Source organism: Odocoileus virginianus, chromosome 23 (assembly GCF_023699985.2).
Source record: "Odocoileus virginianus isolate 20LAN1187 ecotype Illinois chromosome 23, Ovbor_1.2, whole genome shotgun sequence".
NCBI lineage: Eukaryota > Metazoa > Chordata > Mammalia > Artiodactyla > Cervidae > Odocoileus > Odocoileus virginianus.
This window is the reverse complement of record NC_069696.1, coordinates 10,465,243-10,484,152: the sequence shown is the minus strand read 5'-3', so window position 1 is coordinate 10,484,152 and position 18,910 is coordinate 10,465,243. Positions and strand designations below refer to the sequence as shown.

Sequence of the window (18,910 nt, the reverse complement as noted above, 5' to 3'; positions counted from 1 at the left end):
AGGCTGCAACTGCAGAGCATGGGGACAGTGTTTGGAAGGGCCCTCGTGGCCCCCAAGTGGGCCCGGCAGCAGGACCCTGCGGTGGGGAATTGGTGTCGCCTGTCTGCGGGTGCAGGCGATCTTGTCCCTGGGATTTTCCAGGCAAGAATAACTGGAATGGGTTGCCGTTTCCTTCTGCAGTATATGCTTAGTGACTTAATTACTGCCTGGCTGCCCCAGGCTTGCCCCAGGCTGTTTTTCCACCAGTGTATTCAGAAGGGGTCCTGTGTGCCCAGCTCTGCCCCACACTGGGCATTTCCCACTCTATCGGTGTACCTGTCTGTTGAGGTAAAGAACTGTCTCGCTGCTCTCATGGGCATTCCTCCAAGCCCCACGAGCATGAGCATGTCGCTTAGGCCATTAGCCCTGCGGACTTTTACGTCTCTGGAGTCACCACTCCACACCTTTGCCGTCTCCCGCAGGGACCTCTCTTTCATGGTGATATTAATATTCCAGAGCTTAGTCCCTTGTCAACACTGTCTACTTGCCAAACGAGTGGTCAGCATTTGAATCTGTTAACTTTGTCCGTGTTGTTGGTTTCAGAACAGAAATCCTTGTGTGTGTGTGTGTGTGTGTACACTCATGGCTTTTACTTCTGAAAGTTTGCTTAAGGGATCCTCCGCTGCCCTAAGTCACAAGGGTGTTTGTCTCCGTTTTCTTCTAGTCTGTCTCTGGTTTAACATTTCACATTTTTATTGAGTGCCTGCTGAGACCCAGTGAGTGGAAGGCAGTCAGGAAAGAATGGTTGATGAGGAAGACAAAAGCCCATGCTGTTAGGGCACAGTCAGAAGGTGTGTGGGGTTGTGTGTTGTGGGCTCTGGTCTGCACACGGGCAGAGGAGCCAGCTAGGGGAGCGCAGGGTGGTCCGGGGCCCGGGCCTAGGAGCCCCTCTGTGTTGTGCATCGAGTCAACAGTGAGACAGCCAAAAGCTCCCTCAGGCCCCTGGGGACACCCAGACTCCACCGGGATTCTTTGTGATATTGAGCCATGGGCGTGAAGGTTCACGCCTCAGGGCCGAGGCAGCATGGGGTGGGAGAGCATGAGCTTTGGGGTGTTCTACCCCGTCCTCTTCTCACTCGGGCCACTGGATTCACCCTGGAGCTTTGGTTGTAATCAGGTAATTTGTCTGGGAAATGGGCTTGATGGTCACCAACCAAAGAGAAGGGTAAAAGTAGCAAAGTGGAAGATGTCTGTGATGTGACCGTCTAGGTTCCCTGACCTGTAGGCCCACAATTCCCATGAGAGATGGTAACTGAGCCGGCAGTGGGGATGGACGGGTGGCAGGAGCTGTGCACCCGTGTTCACATTCCCGCACATCCACTTGGGGTTCTGGGGGGGGGTCCCACTGACCTGTTTCCAAATCCTCCAGCCTTCCTGTTGCCTTTGGCCACTGTGTTCCACAGAAAGGAGTTGGCCAAGGTAAACAGGCCGTGAAGTCAGAGAAGCAAACCTTCTCCAGTGTCCTTATGAGAGGCAGCTCCAGACTGTTTACACCCAGAGGATGCATGAGGAACTGGTGCAACCTGTTTGAACCACCCTTCCCAGCACCCCTGTAATTACAAGCCCGCTGGATTTTGGGCAGAGTCCACCGTCTCTGCTCTGATCCCCTATTATGCAGATGTTTCTGCCAACTCCAGCCTCAGACTCCGTTTAGCTGACCCAAACAAACCAAGGCTCATCTGACGCTGGGTTCTCAGGCCTGGGGGCAGAGGAGAGCCAGACACACAGGCAGCCCAGACCCAGTGGGGGCCTGTGGGTAGGAAGGGTAGAGCAGCTGAGATGCGCTTAGTGCAGTAGGACAGCGGGCCAGTCAGGTTTCCGGGGAGCCCCAGGTAGGACCAGGCGGTTGGGTGGAGGGAGGCAGGAGAGTGGTTTCTGGGGAGCTCTGGGAAGGACGGGTTCTGCTCCTTCTGCATGATGAGTCCAGCCTGCGGGAACCACCACCTGCGGTGCCCGGGAGCTAAGTCTTGCTGCCTCTGTCCGCCCCCACCTGCCACCTGGAGGACAGCGTGCTTCCTTTCTCCTGCTTTCCTGCTCCCGTCCCCACTGTTGTACCCCAGAATCAGCAGGTTACTCAGACCTACCCTCCAGGGCTTCCCCCTCCTACACCCCACCATTCCCTGAGTACAGCACCCCTCAGGATGATGGCCCGACCCTCAAGATTTTTCACTGTCTGACTGACCCCACCTCCCACGCCACCCACCGCACCCAGCCCCCCACCAAGTCTCTAGTCGTCCCCCAGCGTTCTGTGTACATGCTCAGGTTCTGGTGGACTTCTCAGGGCCATGTCTCCATGCTGTCAGACTATCTTCATTCTGTCAACACCCTGCTCTCTTCTTTGTGGTCTGTGGAGGTGGAGACGGATTGATACCTGATGAATGTCCCTGTGTGTGGACTGAAGTGATGGCCTGTCTCCAGCCCACATGCAGCCCTTGCCCTGAGCAGAGAGCAGCAGGCAGATGTTGCAGGGGTGTCTGGGTGCCTGTTGTCATGAACACTCCCCTGTCCCCTTGGCCCCAGCAGTGCCAGCATTTAAACCTATATGCTTTCAGAAACATCCTTTGCATTCCTTGCTGCTTTTCAGATTTCTAGAGTTGTCATTTAAAGATGAACGGTATTTATGTACGATATATGCCAATGCAAAGGGCTGTACCTGTGTGTACCTTGTTAAGAAATATCTTTTCCTTTTCCCTAAAGCTTTCCACAAGAGTTTTGAAAAGCAAAGAGGTAGACAGGTTTCTGGGGAGCCAACATATTTTAATACTGATTGCCAATTTGAATATTTTTGGTAACAGTGAGATGAAAACCAGGTCTGCATCATGATTTCATGTTGGCTGTCAAGTCTGTGTCGAGCTGTCACTGTCTCAGCTCTTTTTGCCACCAGTTCAGCCATACCAAGTTTGTGTTTTGTTGATTATGTTTTTCCTCCTGATGTAAATTTCAAAATGACAGCAAGGCCCTATTTTAAGGGAAGTGAACATGTGAAGTCACTTCTGACTGGTTGTGAAATGCTTGCTTTCTCCTTCCTAAAAAGGGGCCGCTAAAGGATGGAGTTGGAGGCTCAGGTTCAGCTTCTGTGTCTTGGTGAGCTGCTGTTCCCCAGGATTCTGGTTCCCACGGGAGTGGGGCCGTCTCAGCCTGTCCAGAGTCCTGGCCTCAAGGACGGCTTTTCCTGAAGGGACCATAGTCCCCTGCTCTACCAGTGCCCATCTCCATGTGTTCTGTCTCTTTGCAAGATCTTCCTGCTGCTCCACTGTAGCCTCTTCACCTGGCTAACTCAGCACGAGATGGAAGAACTCAGGTCATTTGAACTGTTCATCAGTCAGAGGTACAGGGCAGAGAGAGGACTGTACCCTTTTTGGTAGAAGTGTGTACTAGTCTTCCATGTTCTCTAAGAACGTCCAGATTGACCCTAAACAGAGATGAAATACGAGAGTGCTCAGCCAGGCAGAGACCTTTAGAAATTGCAAAACTGGGAAAAATGTGACTACGTTTTTAAAGACAGCCGGAAGGAAGGGTTGCAAATACAGCAGATTATTTTTCTGCCGTATTTCCTGCAAGGGCTCCAGTGTCAGCTGCATGGTATCCTTTCTAATCAGCAGGTCAGGGAATAAAGCACATGGAACGCTTTGATTTTTCACTCCACATCAGCCACTAATATTTTCCCAATTATTCTTATATTATTTATAATTTAGATTAGCTAACTCTCATATGTGAGAAAAAGTAGTCAAGCCACACCTTGGCCCTTGTCAAAGCAGATAGAGCCTGAGCTTTGCCATCAAGCCCCAACCTGGAAGCATGTGGAAAACTCTCAGCAGCAGCCCAGCCTCTAAGGCTGCTACTGTGGGGTCCTGACAAACAGTGAAACTTCCTTGAGCCTTGGTGTCCTCATCTTAACATGGGGACAGTTATTGCTGCTCATTAAGGCAGAGGCAGTATTTGGCATGTAAAATACATCCTGTGGTGCCTGACATGGTGGGTACTCAGTAGGTGGGAAATAGCGTTTGTTAGCTCTAATTGCGAAGTAATAATCCAGCATATGGTGACATCAAGGCAGTAGACACCTGAGAACCTGCTAATTCCAGTAATGCTCCAAAGGCCTTTAGCCAGGGGTCTCTAATGTTAATTATAAAATCACTTTAATCTGAGCTACTAAAAAATTCTGTTTCTATTGTTGTTTTCCATCTTTCTAGTTAGACATTGCCTACTCTGGGAAGCTGTCCCTGGTCCTCAGTCTGTGAGATCCCCCTTGGGTGACCTCAGCCCCTCACTTCCCTCCCCCACAAACCTTCTCACACTGGTTTGCTTCCCTCCCTGGCCCATGGGTGGGCCTAATCTCGGTTTTGTCTGCTCCTGCTGGTGGTAGCTTGTCATCTAGCAATGCAGGGGGCCTTTGAAGCGGGAGGGGGCGCAAGCACCCAAGAGCTGGCCGGCGTGGAGGTCCGGCGCTCAGTGTGGCTCTGTCTCCTAGGTCGGGAACTATAAGCGGACCGTCAGGCGGATCGACGACGGCCACCGCCTGTGCACAGACCTCATGAACTGCCTACACGAGCGGGCACGCATCGAGAAAGCATACGCGCAGCAGCTCACCGAGTGGGCCCGGCGCTGGAGGCAGCTTGTGGACAAGGGTAGGGAGGCCACCACGGGGCATCTGGGGCAAACCGTCCACCCTCTCTGAGCCATTTTCCTCTCTTGAAAGATCAGGTCAGGAGTTTGTCTCACAGTCCGGGGGCTGCGATTTTCTCCCAGCAGCACAAGCCAAGTGAGCTTTCCTCCCCTTTCCTGGGGACACAGGACTGCGGTCCCCAAGCAGCACCCGAGTCTCCCGTGGCAGTCCTTGTTAGCAGAGGACATGCTGTGCTTGCCGAGTTAACTCAGAGCAGCTCCTTTGGGGCCCAGACTCTAGTAGCCACCTGTCCAGTCAAGGGCCTTGCTGCTCAGCACCGTGGTTTCTGGCACCAAGGCTGCTTATTTGTAAGTTCAGCCAAGTAGCCAGTCAGGCAAGACTTGATGGTGACATCCGGCAAAATTGAACTCAGTCTGCTACATTGCAGACAGATTCTTTACTGACTGAGCTACCAGAGAAACCCATTATATGATGCAGGTTTTATCTCCCCTCCATGCCTTGCAAAACACATAGATGATTCTAGAGCTCAGCGACATGGATGTGTGGATGGTATTGAGAACGTACTTCCTAGTAGTAGAGGGGGAGCTTTATTGACTACAGGATTTCCTGGGAAAGAAGTAGGTTAATGGGCATTTCTCAGGGTGGGTTTTGGGGTGGACTCTTCTACCACAACTGACCATCCTTGGAGGAGCTGACCAGGGGAAGCCAGGCCAGGGCGAGGGGCCCCCAGGCAACAGGGGCCTAGACTAGCTCCCTGTCTTTCCCCAGATGCTGAAATGAGTGGCCTATGGAGCAGAGTACAGTGCCCTGGTCCAGAGTGGGGTGGCCGTGCGTCGGTGCGGAGTGGCTGGGGTGGGCTGGCTTCTCCAGTAAGCAGTGGCTGTTGTTATTTTATTTCCACCTGCCTGAGTCCCTCTCTCAAGATCCAGCTGTCAGCACCATCCACACTGCTTACTCAGAACCTGAGGTTCATAAGATACTCTTATTTCTGCCTTTGTGGGACCTGGTCCTTGGCAGGACCAGGAGCTGCTCATCTTGTAGATGTGAGAACTCAGAGGTCCTGAGGGGCTAACAGTTACTCGGCATACACACCGTGTCTCTCCTTTCATTACCCATGCCAGCAGTCATTGTGCCCTGGGAGCACCCTGAGGGCAGGTCCTGTGTCCTCCCTTTCCATCCTCAGCTTCTGTCACAGCCCATCTCTGTCACCTCAGGCCAGCTACACCCTCAGTAAAATGACAGGTCAGATTAGGAGTTTTCTTCCTGAGAACAGTAAGTGAGGCGACCCAGGCAACCCTCCCCACTGTCTGGAGAGCTCCATCCAGGCCAGAGCCAGCCAGATTCCTATCTCCTGCTCTCCTTCCCCAGGCTGGGGCTTCCTTTCTGCTGAGGGTTCAGGCCTTCATTCTACAAGCTGTTTCCAGGGCCTAGCTCCTCATGGAGGGAAGGGGCCTCAGGAGAATGTGTGGCCCCTCACAGGGGAAGCCAGGAGGCAGCAGGAGCCCGAGGGGTGGACTCAGACTGGCCTAGCAGAGAGGTCAGTTCACTTCAGAATGCCTTCCTTCTCTAGCCAGCCTCAAGCAAATCAAAACTTCCAAGATGAAGAAACTTCATCTTGGAGTTTTTCAAGAGCTCAGTGTCTTTACAAAAAGGAAATGTGTGTAATCCCCCAGTTTCCCTAACAAAAGAAAACAGATCCAGCTTCAGTTCCTTATTCTCTTCTTCATCCCAGGAACTGAAAAAGGAACAGCACTGAGAGAAAAATATCTGAAACAGCCAAAAGGAAGCCTCCCAGCCAGGCAGCCAGACTGCCGGCCTAAAACCCCATCCTAAGCGCCGAGGGGGGCTCACAGAGGAAATCCCCTCCCAGGGTCTGTCTGGGCCCCACAGTGCCGAGTGACCCACCAGCTTCCCTCCTGTACCAGGGCCCCAGTATGGGACGGTGGAGAAGGCCTGGGTGGCCGTCATGGCCGAGGCGGAGAAGGTGAGCGAGCTGCACCTGGAGGTGAAAGCCTCGCTGATGAACGAGGACTTCGAGAAGATCAAGAACTGGCAGAAGGACGCCTTCCACAAACAGATGATGGGCGGCTTCAAGGAGACCAAGGAGGCTGAGGACGGCTTTCGGAAGGCGCAGAAGCCCTGGGCCAAGAAACTGAAAGAGGTGCATCCACCCCAGGGCCTGCCCCGCCCACAGGCCGCTCCCCACCCCACCCGCCGCCTGCTTCCCCTGGCCCCTCTCCCGCCCTCCCCGGAGTTCCTGCCACTGCCTAGGCACAGGAGGTGTGCTGAGTGCTTCATGTGCCGTTTTTACAGAACCCTAATCCACCCATTTTCCTGTCCTGGGAGCAGGGTGAGAGCCCACACACAGCCTAGAGCTCAAAACTGAAGCTCCCACCCCCCACCCCCTGCTCCATGTCATGAACCTTCTGGTCTATCAGAATAGTAAGTCCTCAGTTGCCAACAGTTATCCGAGATGAAACTGTTGTGGAATAGTGCTTTTTAAATATAAGCAAGCTTCCTAAAACCCAGATTCCCAGGCCCCACCTCTGGAGATAAGAGGTCAGGAGGTCAGAAGTGGGGCCTCTTCATGCTCAGGTTTAGTAATCTCCTGAGGGATGCTGTGCCCACTGGTCTGTGGACTACATTTTGAATAGCACGGTTTTAGAAGAGCTGTTGGTGGCACACAGAAACATTCTCAACTGCTAACAAGGCCACCCCCAACCCTGAACTTTTAAATGGTTCTTTCTCTTACATGAGTTTTTCTCTCAAAGTAGCAAGTGGAAACCATTGAGTCTCACCCAGCCTTGGTTCTCCAGAGACTATCATACCTACGCCCCAGCCCTTAGCATAGGCAGACCTGCAGCCTGGCCCTCCCCCATTGCTCAGGGTACCCCCATTTCCTACCGGTGCCACTTCCTACCAGTCCTGTCCCCATCAGGGGCTTTTCTCAGGAACCGCACTGCCTTCCTCCCTCTCTCAGAGTCACCCTGAGCAGACTTCCATCTCCGGGTTGTGACAACAGGCTTCCCTTGTCTACTCCATGTCTTGTCTTTTTTGCCACATCCCCTTTCTCTTCCTTCTTGTCTCTGGTCCTGTTTGTGATGACAAACTCCCTCATGAAGCTCTGGTTACAAACTCAGCTTTCTGCTCTAGAATGAAATCTGTGACTTTGGCTCAGTTAAGAAGCATCTATTAAATTATACACATACACACACATCTATATCTGTAGCTTTGTGTGTGTATTTATGTAAAATAGTCATTAAAAATGTGGAATGTGGCCTATAACCCTTTCTCCCAACGCTACACTCCTCTTGTGTTAGGTTTCCAGCTGCTTCCCTCAGACCCACACCTCCATCACAGTCTCGCTCCAGGTCACATGTATGACTTTCTCCAGCCATTCTACGTACGGCTATAGCCCAGACCCACCAATGCACCTGCCTCTCTTCCCTGCTTTCTTCTCCTCCTCGGCACTTGTCACCTTCTTACTTACTCTGTTCCCTGTTTCTTGTAGCTGTCTCCCCCAGCTAGATGGTGAGCTGCGTGAAAGCCAGGCTCTTTGTCTACCACTGTACTCCTTCTGCTTAGACAGTGTCTGACAACAAAGCAGGCACCCTGTCAATATTCGCTGAATGAACTCCTCTGTTTTAACTTGCTGTGATTATACTGAACATACAGCTTTGTACCTGATCTTTCCTGTCTTCTTAAGAGCACAGGCACTGCCCACAGTCGGTGTAACCTTGAACGAGGATTTTGACTTTTAAATATGGTGTTTGGGAACTCCTTCTCCCTATAGGTAGAAGCAGCAAAGAAGGCCTACCACGCAGCATGCAAGGAGGAGAAGCTGGCGATATCCCGCGAGAACAACAGCAGAGCCGACCCGTCCCTCAACCCTGAGCAGCTTAAGAAACTGCAAGACAGAGTAGAGAAGTGCAAGCAGGATGTTCTTAAGGTAAATCGTGTGGGGTTTTTTTGCATGTTGAGAGTACGTGCCTCACCTGTTCACATGTCTGGCATGCCATGAGCCTCTGTCACTGCTCAGTCAGGTACGTGGACAGATGGCTGCATTCGTGAGGTCACCATCACCTCACCACAGCCCTGAGTGCCGCCTCAGGACGGGGTGGAACCGAGCACTGGGCAGGCAGGGGTGTGACTCCTGTGCATGGCAGGCAGGGTGTGGGGTGGCTGGGGTGGCCGCAGGCAGGAGGTGGGAAGGACTAGCTCGTGAATGTCAACAGCAGGGAGCTGACAGGTAAGCAGGTATGGAGGCCTGTGAGGACCAGTGGGCTTGACAGTCAGGCCAAGTAAGGAGCTTGGGACGTTGCTGACAGAGAGCTGCTAGAAAAACCTTTAAAAGCCTGGGAAGGGAGGGCAGATGTGAGCAAGGGTTCCAGAGCCCTTGGCTCCCAGCTTGGCCCCTGGTCCCACTCCCTTCCTGTGCCCTACTCCAAGGACTGGTGGTGGCTAGAGGCTGTCACCGTCAAGGGCCTGCCCTGCTGCAGTGTCCACAGAAGGAAGTCCCAGCCTGGGTTTGGAGAAAGAGGTGAAATTAGAGATGAGTGAGCACTGAGCTTCAGGACTAGGGCGTGATGCCCAGAGGGGAAGCAGGAGTCCTGAGCCTCAGAAGAGCCTCTGAGGGAATTAGGGGAATTAGGCGGCAGCATCTCTGTTTTGTGACGGAGGACATGGAGGACCCTCAGAGTGGTTCAGTCTCGTGCCGCCCAGTGATGGGAGCGTGGGAGAGCTGTGCCCTCTGTGATACTCCTCACTGCTGCCCCCAAGTCGGGGCAGAGGAGCTGCTCCAGAGGCAGCAGGGCCGGGCCTGAGGCCTGGACTTGGTCTTAAAAGCAGAGAGTCCTGCAAAAGCTCAGGGAGGGTCCACTCCCTGCTCAGAAGGCCCTGTATTGTCATCAGGAACAGAAGAGCAGAGAGGAAAGGCCAACCCACCCATCCATGATCAAACCCCATTTTCAGGGTCTTGAAAGTGGGAACAACTGTGATAAATGGGTGACCCCAGCCCTGCCATCCGTCCCTTCACCCTAGGAGGCTCCATCACGTTGATGGTCCCCTTAACTGTCAAAGACATATGGGGGGCAGGGAAGACTGTGTAGGTTTCTGACCCCAGGCACATGCCTGCAAGGAAAATATGCTAACTTTAGACTTGTCACACTGTCCCTAAACACCCTCGAGAAAAGGCTACACCTATTTTCATATTTTCTTTCTGGTGAAACCCCTTCTTGAGGACAGTCGGGGAGGAATAACTGTGTGTCGGGGGGTGTCACAGGGGAGGGGGTTGGTGTCGTGTGCTGGAGGAAAGGGAACCAGGACTGTCTGAATGTCTTGGTGCAGCTCGGTGTCCGTTGTCTGTCACCTTAAGTATCAGGATACTGTGAAGTAGAAGTATTCTGTTTGTGGAAAGGAAAGTGAGGCTCCCAGAAAATTCACGGCACAGGTCTCCATGGAGCTCAGAGTCCTGTGATCCTGCCTTAAAGGCAACCTGGGGAGCCCCTGCTGCTGTGGGCAAGACCCAGGGCCCAGCCCTTCCCCATGCGAGAGAGGACACGGTCACTGGCTCTGAGGGCCTGCCTGTTCCCCAGTGGCTGCTTTCTGGGGTCTTACTCCAGAAGAGAGGCCTGACAGATCCCAGGAGTGTGGTTGTATTTCAGAAGTGGAGGGGCTGGGACTTGAACTTGGAGTTCTGTCAGACTCTGGAGCTTGTGCTCTTCAGGTTTTAGAATCTAGGGGGGACAGGGGACTGAGACACTTTTGCCAAGGGTGTCTTTGGTGGTGGAGAGGGCCTCAGGACGAGCCTGGGAGGCCTGGGTGTGTGGGGGGTGGGGAGAGCTGTTCACAGACCATCCTGGGGGAGAGGGGAATGCCCTCCAGGAGCCAGGTGGGGCCTTAGTCCCCTAGGCAGGAACTTAGGGGTGCAGAGGAGACAGATTGGGGTGCTTCTTGGGTGCAGGGTCACCCACAGTGGCAGGCTTCATGTTGTCACCCGAGGAGCAGTCTGGCTGCTGATGGAGTTGGACCTGGTGGAGGGATATGAGGACCCGGAGGAGGACAGGGTGGTGCAGAACCAGGCTCGCTCGCTCTCGGTCAGAGGGAAGCGGGCTGAGTGGAGCTGAGTCTTCATTCACGCCTGGCCTCTCGCAGAGCAAAGAGAAGTACGAGAAGTCCCTGAAGGAGCTGGGCCAGAGCACGCCGCAGTACATGGAGAGCATGGAGCAGGTGTTCGAGCAGTGCCAGCAGTTCGAGGAGAAGCGCCTGCGCTTCTTCCGGGACGTCCTGCTGGAGGTGCAGAAGCACCTGGACCTGTCGAACATGGCCAGGTGAGTGCCCTTCGCCGGGGATCACGGGGTGGCCAAGTCAGTGGATGGTGCTTTTGCGTGGAGCTCGGTTGTCGCTCTCCAGACCTGGGGTGGCGGTGGTCTCAGAGCCCGCCTGTGGCCCTGCGGGGTCCTGCTGTCCAGGATGGCTGCTTGCTGGCCCAAGTCTGATGGCCTCCTGCCACGCTCTGCCAGCTCCGGGTGCAGGGCTCTGCATCTGGGCAGTGAGGGAGGGCCGCAGCTCGGACTGGCTGCAGTGACGCACTTGAAATCAACCCGGGAGCAAGTCCAGTAGTCACTGGCTGGTGCACCTAGCCTGGGGGTGGCCTTACTGTGAGGACCTTCACAAGCTCCTTCCCATCCAGAGCAGCTGCCTGCCAGCCTGCTCCTGGACTTCCAGGGGCTTGGGCAGCACAGCCCGGGAGCCTCAGTGCTAAATGGAGATACACTTTCCTCATGGTCCTTTTTCCTTTTGGTCCCGTGACACCTTCATCGGGGCAGAGGTCTGCGCTAACCCAGGCCTTGACTTGTCATCCACACAGCCGAGCCATTTAGAAATGACTTACAAGTCAGCTTGTCATCAACAGGGAATTACCTTCTTTCTGTCTCCTCGGGAGTTGGTGATGGACAGGGAAACCTGGCGTGCTGCGATTCATGGGGTCGCAAAGAGTCCGACATGACTGAGCAACTGAACTGAACTGAACTGAATATTTAAAAAAAGCAAAGCGTGCAGTCGTTGTTCAGCTGCTGCGCCGACGATTAATGGAGCGCTACAAGTGCCCGTGCAGTTGGTGGCACTGTTCCCCATCTCAGGGATGAGGAAGTAGAGGCTAGGCCTGGTTTAGTCCCTTGCCCAGCTTCCCTGGTGGCTCAGAGGGTAAAGCGTCTGACTGCAATGCAGGAGACCCAGGTTCAATCCCTGGGTTGGGAAGATCCCCTGGAGAAGGAAATAGCAACCCACTCCAGTACTCTTGCCTGGAAAATTCCATGGACTGAGGAGCCTGGTGGGCTGGAGTCCATGGACTGAGCAGTATTTGTATTTGTAAGGCTGCCCTGCTGGCAGAGGTGGGGTGGGGCTGCGGGGCTCCTCTGTGTGGAGTAACTGCCTTGCCTCACTTAGTCCTCCAAGCCACCCTGGGGAGCAGATAGTCTAATAGTGTCCTAGGGCCGCCATCATAAAATACTGATACCTGGGCAGCCTACAACAACAGAAATTTATTCTCTCGCAGTTCTGAAATCAAGGTGTCAGCGGGCCTCACTCCCTCTGATGGCTCTGGTCTAGGGGAGGATCCTTCCCTGACTTGTAGACGCATCCCTCCAGTCACACAGCCATCTTCTGGGTCTTCACATCATCCCCTCTCTGTCCCTGTGTCCCAGTTTCCCCCTTTTTGTAAAAAGGTGGGTTTCTTAATTTACAGATTACCTCTGTAAAGACCCCATTTCCCAACAGGGTCTCATCCTGAGACCCCTGGGGTGACACCAGCAGTATCTGTTTTGGAGGACACAGCTCACCCCATAACAGGTGGATTGTGCCCACTGGACAGAGGAGGGCACAGACCCCAAGTTGGGGAATGACTGCCGGCCACACAGACCAGAAGCGAGAACTCCGGGACCCGCGGTGGTTGTCCTCCTGTCCCTCACAGGCAGCTTCCTAGGGAGGCGGGCCACTCTGGGCTGTGGAGCAGAAGCAGGAGTCCCTCCAGCTGGCCGACGGCATGTGCAGCCCCACAGCAATGGCCAGTCTTCACTTGCTGAATGGAAACTTACCAGCTTTTTTGAAGGGGTGAGGAGGGACTTTTCTGACACTCAGTTGTGAACGTGGTGAAATGGAACCACACAGACTGGGGGCCCTTGTGGCCCAGATGTCAGCACCTTTTGTATTATCTGACACAGAACAAAGCCAGGTTATTGCCTCCTGGTTTGATTTGTCAGAACCTGAAGCTGTGGCTTCTATGCCACAGTTGTCTTTCCCCTTCTGTGTGCATCACGGCCAGATGACTGTCCAGCAGCAGGGTAGGCATCTTATCTGCACTGTGATGTTGACCCTGGTGTGGCTGCAGACTGTGGTGCTGGCTCTGGGCAGGCCCTGGGCAAGGCTGACTGGTGGCCTTCTCTTCCTTCCAAAACAGTCACGCTTCTCTCTCTGATTTAGCTACAAAAACGTTTACCGTGACCTGGAGCAGAGCATCAAAGCCGCCGACGCGGTGGAGGACCTGAGGTGGTTCAGAGCCAACCATGGGCCAGGCATGTCCATGAACTGGCCACAGTTTGAGGTAGGAGAACCCGCTGGCCTGGGTGGGACTTGGGCCCCACAGCACCAAGTCCTACACTTTCTCCTTCCAGCTCAGAGTTGGCCTGTGCCCTGTTGACGTGGCAGTGTTTGCACATGGCCACCTTAGAAACCAAGCAGATGTTTGGTGTTCCAAGGGGCTTTGGGCACTGCTGAGGGGCCTTCTGAGTCTCTGGCGAAGGTGCAGTTACATTCTTTGTGAGGACTTTGATGGTCCCCTGTTGACCCTCGGCATTCCCTTGGTGGAGAGTCCCTGGCAGTCCCTGCTCAGCCCTGCAGGACAGCCAGGGGAGGAGTGGCCACAGTGCTCCAGGCCTGCCGGGCCATGGACACCAGCTCAGTAGCCGCTAGTCCAGGGCGGGAGGGGGCACAGTCTCAGAGTGCACGTTCTTACACAGGAGGGTCTTTTCCTTAGTTCCTTAGATAAATTCAGTCAGCTTTGGTGCGGGATTAGCTTTCTCTCTCATTTTCACGGGTCCAAGCTATCCAGTGGTTTAACACATATATTCAAGGGCCTGGAGCCCTCAGGACTCTTCCAGTCTGCAAATTGGGTTCCCGGTACATGGGTGCCTGAGGGTCACAGAGAAGGCAGTGGCCACAGTCCCAGCACCCTGCCCTCTGGGGGACAGGGCTCTCCCCACATCATGGTAAATCAGGGGCTGGGGAGGCTCCACAGGGCCACGGCTGCTGCCTCCCCTGGGAGGGGCTGAGGCGACCCCTCTGCGCTGGGCCCCAGCCACCTGGCTTCCTCTGACTCGTAACGGCCAGAGCCCAGGACGCACTCAGACCCTGCCTCCCCACTTACGCACTGTGGGACACTGAGCAAGTCCGTTGCCCTGGCTGCGACTCAGTCGTCCCACGTGTAATATGGGGATGACAGTGGCATCCATCTTCCTGGTGACCGAAGCTTCAGTGACCTGGTCCATACTAGGTCTTGCCCCGGGGCCCCTCACAGAGAACCTTGTCTAGCCCCATCCTAGCTTGGCATCTTTTCAGCCCTCATACCAGTGCCTTTTTTCTGGAGCTTCTCAAGAAAGCTTCTCCACATGACGATGTGGGTCCTACACCTGAGCCCTCCCCTTGAACCGTCCTTAAGACCCCTGCCCCCAACAGGGGCCAAGAGCAGAGGCCTGGGGCCTTCCCAGGTGGAAGTGGTCCTGGAGGAAAAAGCACAGCCCCATTTCTCCTCCCCCTGGTGAGGGGGAGGGCACTGGTGCACACACCTGGGTTCTGGAGACCCCTTGAGATATGCACCCCTCCAAGCCATGATCCCTTAGGACTGCAGGTCTCTACCCAGAGAATAGAATGGTCTGGAAAGGAACAGTTGACAGACAGTCTTGCTGGCATGGGTGTCCTGGCCAGAGCCTATGGGGGCTCTTCTCTATGGGCCCCTTGAGCTGGAATGCATGCCTGCATGTGGCACATGCTTGCAACTCTTACGGGGTCCTACTTGACTTTCTCTAATGAAATTATTTGTTTTTATTTTCCATGCCACAAGGATGAAGTAAGTTCCTATTTTATGGCTAACTTGTTGAATTCCCAACCTCCTGTGGTGTGGTCAGTGCCTGTGGGTCTATGTGTGGCATCCACGGCCTGGCTCTGGTTAACCACAGCATGTGCTGGTTAAAGAACCAAGGCCGCAGAATAGCCCAGGCTGTGTGGTTATCCATGTTAACAGCAGGCCCTTCCCTTCACGGTCAGCCAGCTGTCAATCACACTGGCCCTTGGAAGCCACCCTGTCAGGACTGATTTATATTCAAAAGGTCACTATGGGGACTCTGAATTCCAACTGAGTTCTCAGTCAGCTTATTTCAGTTAAGAAAATAGGTGACCTAAGTTTGGGATTGGGGACCCAGGTCTGCCACAAACTGTACGTGGGCAAGTCACTTTTCTTTCTGGGCCTCAGTTTCCTCAGGTGACAAATTGGCAGTTATACTTGATGTTCCTAAGGTGGCTTTTGTAACTACATGTCAGCGCAGCTGTGGGCTCAGTCATCCCAAATATCAATTCAGATAAAGTGATTTGATAATGGGTGAAGTGGGTTGGAGGGAAGAATTCATCACGTGTATATACACGTGCTGTTCTCCCTGTTTCCAGCACAATTTATAAAAGCCTGTTCACATGCTGGGAACAGTGAGCCTTTGGGGACATAAACACTGTGCTTTGTTACCCCACACCTTGCTCAGGTGGAAGAGGACAGTGGCGAGTGCCACCCCTCAGGGTCCTGAGGGGTGCGGGAGCCCCCTGCACCTGATTCTGTTTGCACCTACAGCCCGTTTCCCAAGCCACAGGCTGGCTCAGGTCCCGCACCCAGCTCTCCTGCTTCACTGGGCACCAGTCAGTCAGGAGATGGATGGGAGGGTCTTTAGCACCGAATGCCAGCCCCTCGGAGGGACTCTGTCTGCTTTGGAAGTGTGAGGAAACTTGGCGAGGCCTGGAGGCTGAGTGCCACGGGGCTGGGGTGGGATTGGACGGGGGGGACTCCTGAGTGTCGGCCCCAGTGTTCTTATCACCTGTCTGTCCCTGGAGGCTGGGCCCCCCAAGGAGTACCCACCTTGCACGGCGAGGAGGGTCAGTGGTGGGTCTCACAAGCCTGGGATCTGCTAGGAAGCAGGGGAGAGCAGACGCAGTGAGGTGAGACGCCACACTGCGCGGGGCCGGCCACTGGCTTGCAGCCGCGGTGTTAGGCTCATGTGGCCTCAGACGAATGAACTTCCTGATTCCTCTCCCGTGGTGCCTGTTGCTCAGGAGTGGTCTGTGGACCTGAATCGAACTCTCAGCCGGAAAGAGAAGAAGAAGAATGCTGATGGTGTGACCCTCATGGGCATCAACCAGACTGGTGACCAGGCTTCGCAGAACAAGCCCAGCAGGTGGGCACTGGGCACCTCCGTCCCTGGCAAGGCTCCCCGGGTCCTCTGCCGGGGCTGGAACGCCCCAACCCGGGGAGACTCCCCAAAGGGACCCTGCAGGGAACCCCGGGGCATCTTTTCAGACACTCTGCTGGGCAGCAGCCAAGGGCCTCTCTTGGGAGAATCTTCATTTCATTCAGTGCCAGAGCTGTGGAAAGATTCGGAGAAGGAGCCTTTGTCACAGAGCACTTTGGGCCCCTTGTGATGGAAAGAACTGATGCAGGGCGCTGTCCACTGTGTGTCCCCAGCGGTGCACACGGGCAGGTGGAGGTGACTGGGGGGCGTCCTTCATGTGGAGTCAGGGACCCTGGTCAGGTTTGTACTTGCTTTCCTGTGCCATACGCAGGTGCCTGATTCAAGGGTGGGGCACTCGTTGTCCAGCGCCCCCTTCTTCAAATTACCCCTGCTGTTATTTCTGAGTTTGGATCAAACAGGTGGCACTGAGGTCCTCAGCTTGAGGAGGATCAGAGTTCCCAGCAGATAAGCGTTGCTGTCCTCCATAGAGTTGAGGCTGCCACTGCCCCAGGGGCCCCAAGACCTCCACGCCCTGCTGAGTGATAACACACCTCAGGCTCCGGGCCTCCTGGGAAGGGTCAGGGTGGTCCTGGGCACCGAAGCCCCCACCTGCGCTCCCTAGGTTGATGTGGCTGCTCATCACTCAGCTGCTGTGCCAGTGCCTGGGCAGATAGGCTTGGCCAAGTGACTGCAGGTGTGAGCACGTGCCAGGGGTCAGGCCAGCACCTAGAGGCGGGGGTAAGGTGGTCCATACCGGCCAGGGCTGCTGCACAAATTCAGCTGCGCAGCACCAACCCCCTCTCAGAAGGTCAGCTGGAGAAAGGTGCCAAGGAAGAGGGAGGGCCTGGTGGCCTCAGACATGAGGCCTAGACGTAGGCAGCAGGCAGGCGTAGGCCCAGTGCCCCGGCCAGACCTGAAACCTGTGCAGCAGTGGCTGGCCACTGGGGGGTCCCTCTGGTGGCATCTGAGGCGCGTCCTCTCCTCCCCTCCCCCACCCTGGCTGAGCCATCCACCCAGCGCTTAGTGTGCCGGCTCCATGCTGCCCTGGCTAGGAGGTGGGAGGTGGTGCTGGCCTGGGCAGCCCTGCTCTGTGGCTTAGCCATCGGGCCTGCCTGCTCAGAGCTCCACAGCGGGGTCCCCAGGCTCTCGGGGCCCATCTTATCTCTTTACCGTCTTGTTCAATGCTCAGTACTTGTAGTCACTGCATTTCATCATGTGGCTGTCTCCGCTTAGGCCAGGCTGCAGAGTTCTCTTTGGTCCCCTCTGGGCCTGGCACACAGTAGGTAGTTAGCAGACAGGTTTTTCTCTCTCTGGAGCACCGAAGGGGTCCTTCCTTTCTTCCTAGAAAGGATTATTCAACATTCTTTGGTTCTGATCTTGGAAGTTGCAGACCCAGAAGACCCAGGGAGGAGGCTATTGGACCCTTTTGTCATCAGAAGGAGAGGGCGCTGGGGGCTGTGGGGTCTGGCGAGGGCCAGGCGGAGGGCTGCGGAGAGAAGCTCTGAGCCCAGAAGCACTTGTGCTCCAGCAACAGCCTGTGCACGTCCAGGGCTCCTGTTTAGGACAGACTGTGTTTAGACACAAGGAGGGAAAATGCAAGTCTTCTTCTTTCTTAGATGCTTTAAGCACATTCAAGAGCCAAAGTGTTGCTAAGTGTTTCACTAAAACAATCTTTCTGCTCCAACAACATACTCCTCCCATTTGACAGGGAGCTGATTTGTCCCTTCAAATCCTGAGATCTTGCAGCTGGGAGCACCCGGGACCGTGGGGGCTGCCGAGTTGGGGTCCCCTGAAAGCTCTCTCTCTCCCCGTAGTGACCTTAGTGTCCCGGGCAACCCCGAACGGTCAGCGCAGTCACTATCCAGCTACAACCCCTTCGAGGATGAGGACGACACGGGGAGCACCGTCAGTGAGAAGGAGGACATTAAGGCCAAAAAGTTGGTGAACAAACATTTCCCTCTGGCTTCCGTCTCGCTCGATCTCTCTCTCCTCTCTCTCTGTCCAAGGTCTTGCCCCCTCGGCACTCAGGGCAATGCATGAGGCCTGCAGGAGGCAGCCTGGCTGGTGGACGGTCTCTGGCTTCTCGATTTCTCAGGGAGGGAGGCACCAGTTAACAGTCCGTGGTTGCTTTTTCTCTGCCCTGTGTTAACCCTCGTCAAGGTCCGGCCCATGAGCACAGGAACACGGGTGCTGCTGAGGGGCCCGTGCTCGCAGAAGGAATGCCAGCCCGGCCCAAGGGCTCCCCGGGCAGGGTCTGAGGCTCTGGGCAGGGCCTCAGGCCTCTGCCAGCCCCACACTCAGGGCCGCCGGGTCAACCCTTTCTTGCAGCATGAGCAGCTACGAGAAGACCCAGAGCTACCCCACGGACTGGTCAGACGATGAGTCTAACAACCCATTCTCCTCCACGGATGCCAACGGGGACTCCAATCCCTTTGACGAGGACACCCCCTCGGGGACGGAAGTGCGGGTCCGGGCCCTTTATGACTATGAAGGGCAGGAGCACGACGAGCTGAGCTTCAAGGCCGGTAGGTGGGCACCTGCGGCCTCTGAGGCCTTCCAGCCGGTCCATCCGTTCGGCCACGCTGGGTCTTCGTCGCTGTGCACGGGCCTTCTCTGTTTGAAGCAGGCAGGGGCTCCTCTCTGCGGTGGCTTCTCTTGTTGCAGGGCGTCGGCTCTAAGTGTGCAGGCTTCAGTGCCTGCGGCT

The 18,910-nt window shown here is 55.1% G+C and overlaps 1 protein-coding gene across 5 annotated transcripts in view; it reads left to right on the top strand.

Annotated features, from left to right (window-relative positions):
* Positions 1-18,910, top strand: part of PACSIN2 (protein kinase C and casein kinase substrate in neurons 2) — a 108,902-nt gene that overhangs the window by 85,173 nt on the left and 4,819 nt on the right. For 4 of the 5 annotated variants that reach the window (XM_020877003.2, XM_070453459.1, XM_070453460.1 and 1 more), the window contains 8 exons: positions 4,511-4,667; positions 6,592-6,827; positions 8,460-8,615; positions 10,820-10,995; positions 13,145-13,265; positions 16,031-16,152; positions 18,021-18,143; positions 18,535-18,731. In XM_020877003.2, coding sequence (XP_020732662.2) covers positions 4,511-4,667; positions 6,592-6,827; positions 8,460-8,615; positions 10,820-10,995; positions 13,145-13,265; positions 16,031-16,152; positions 18,021-18,143; positions 18,535-18,731 — 1,288 coding nt within the window. The remainder of the gene's footprint in view (positions 1-4,510; positions 4,668-6,591; positions 6,828-8,459; positions 8,616-10,819; positions 10,996-13,144; positions 13,266-16,030; positions 16,153-18,020; positions 18,144-18,534; positions 18,732-18,910) is intronic. The other variant, XM_020877006.2, reaches the window with a different exon arrangement.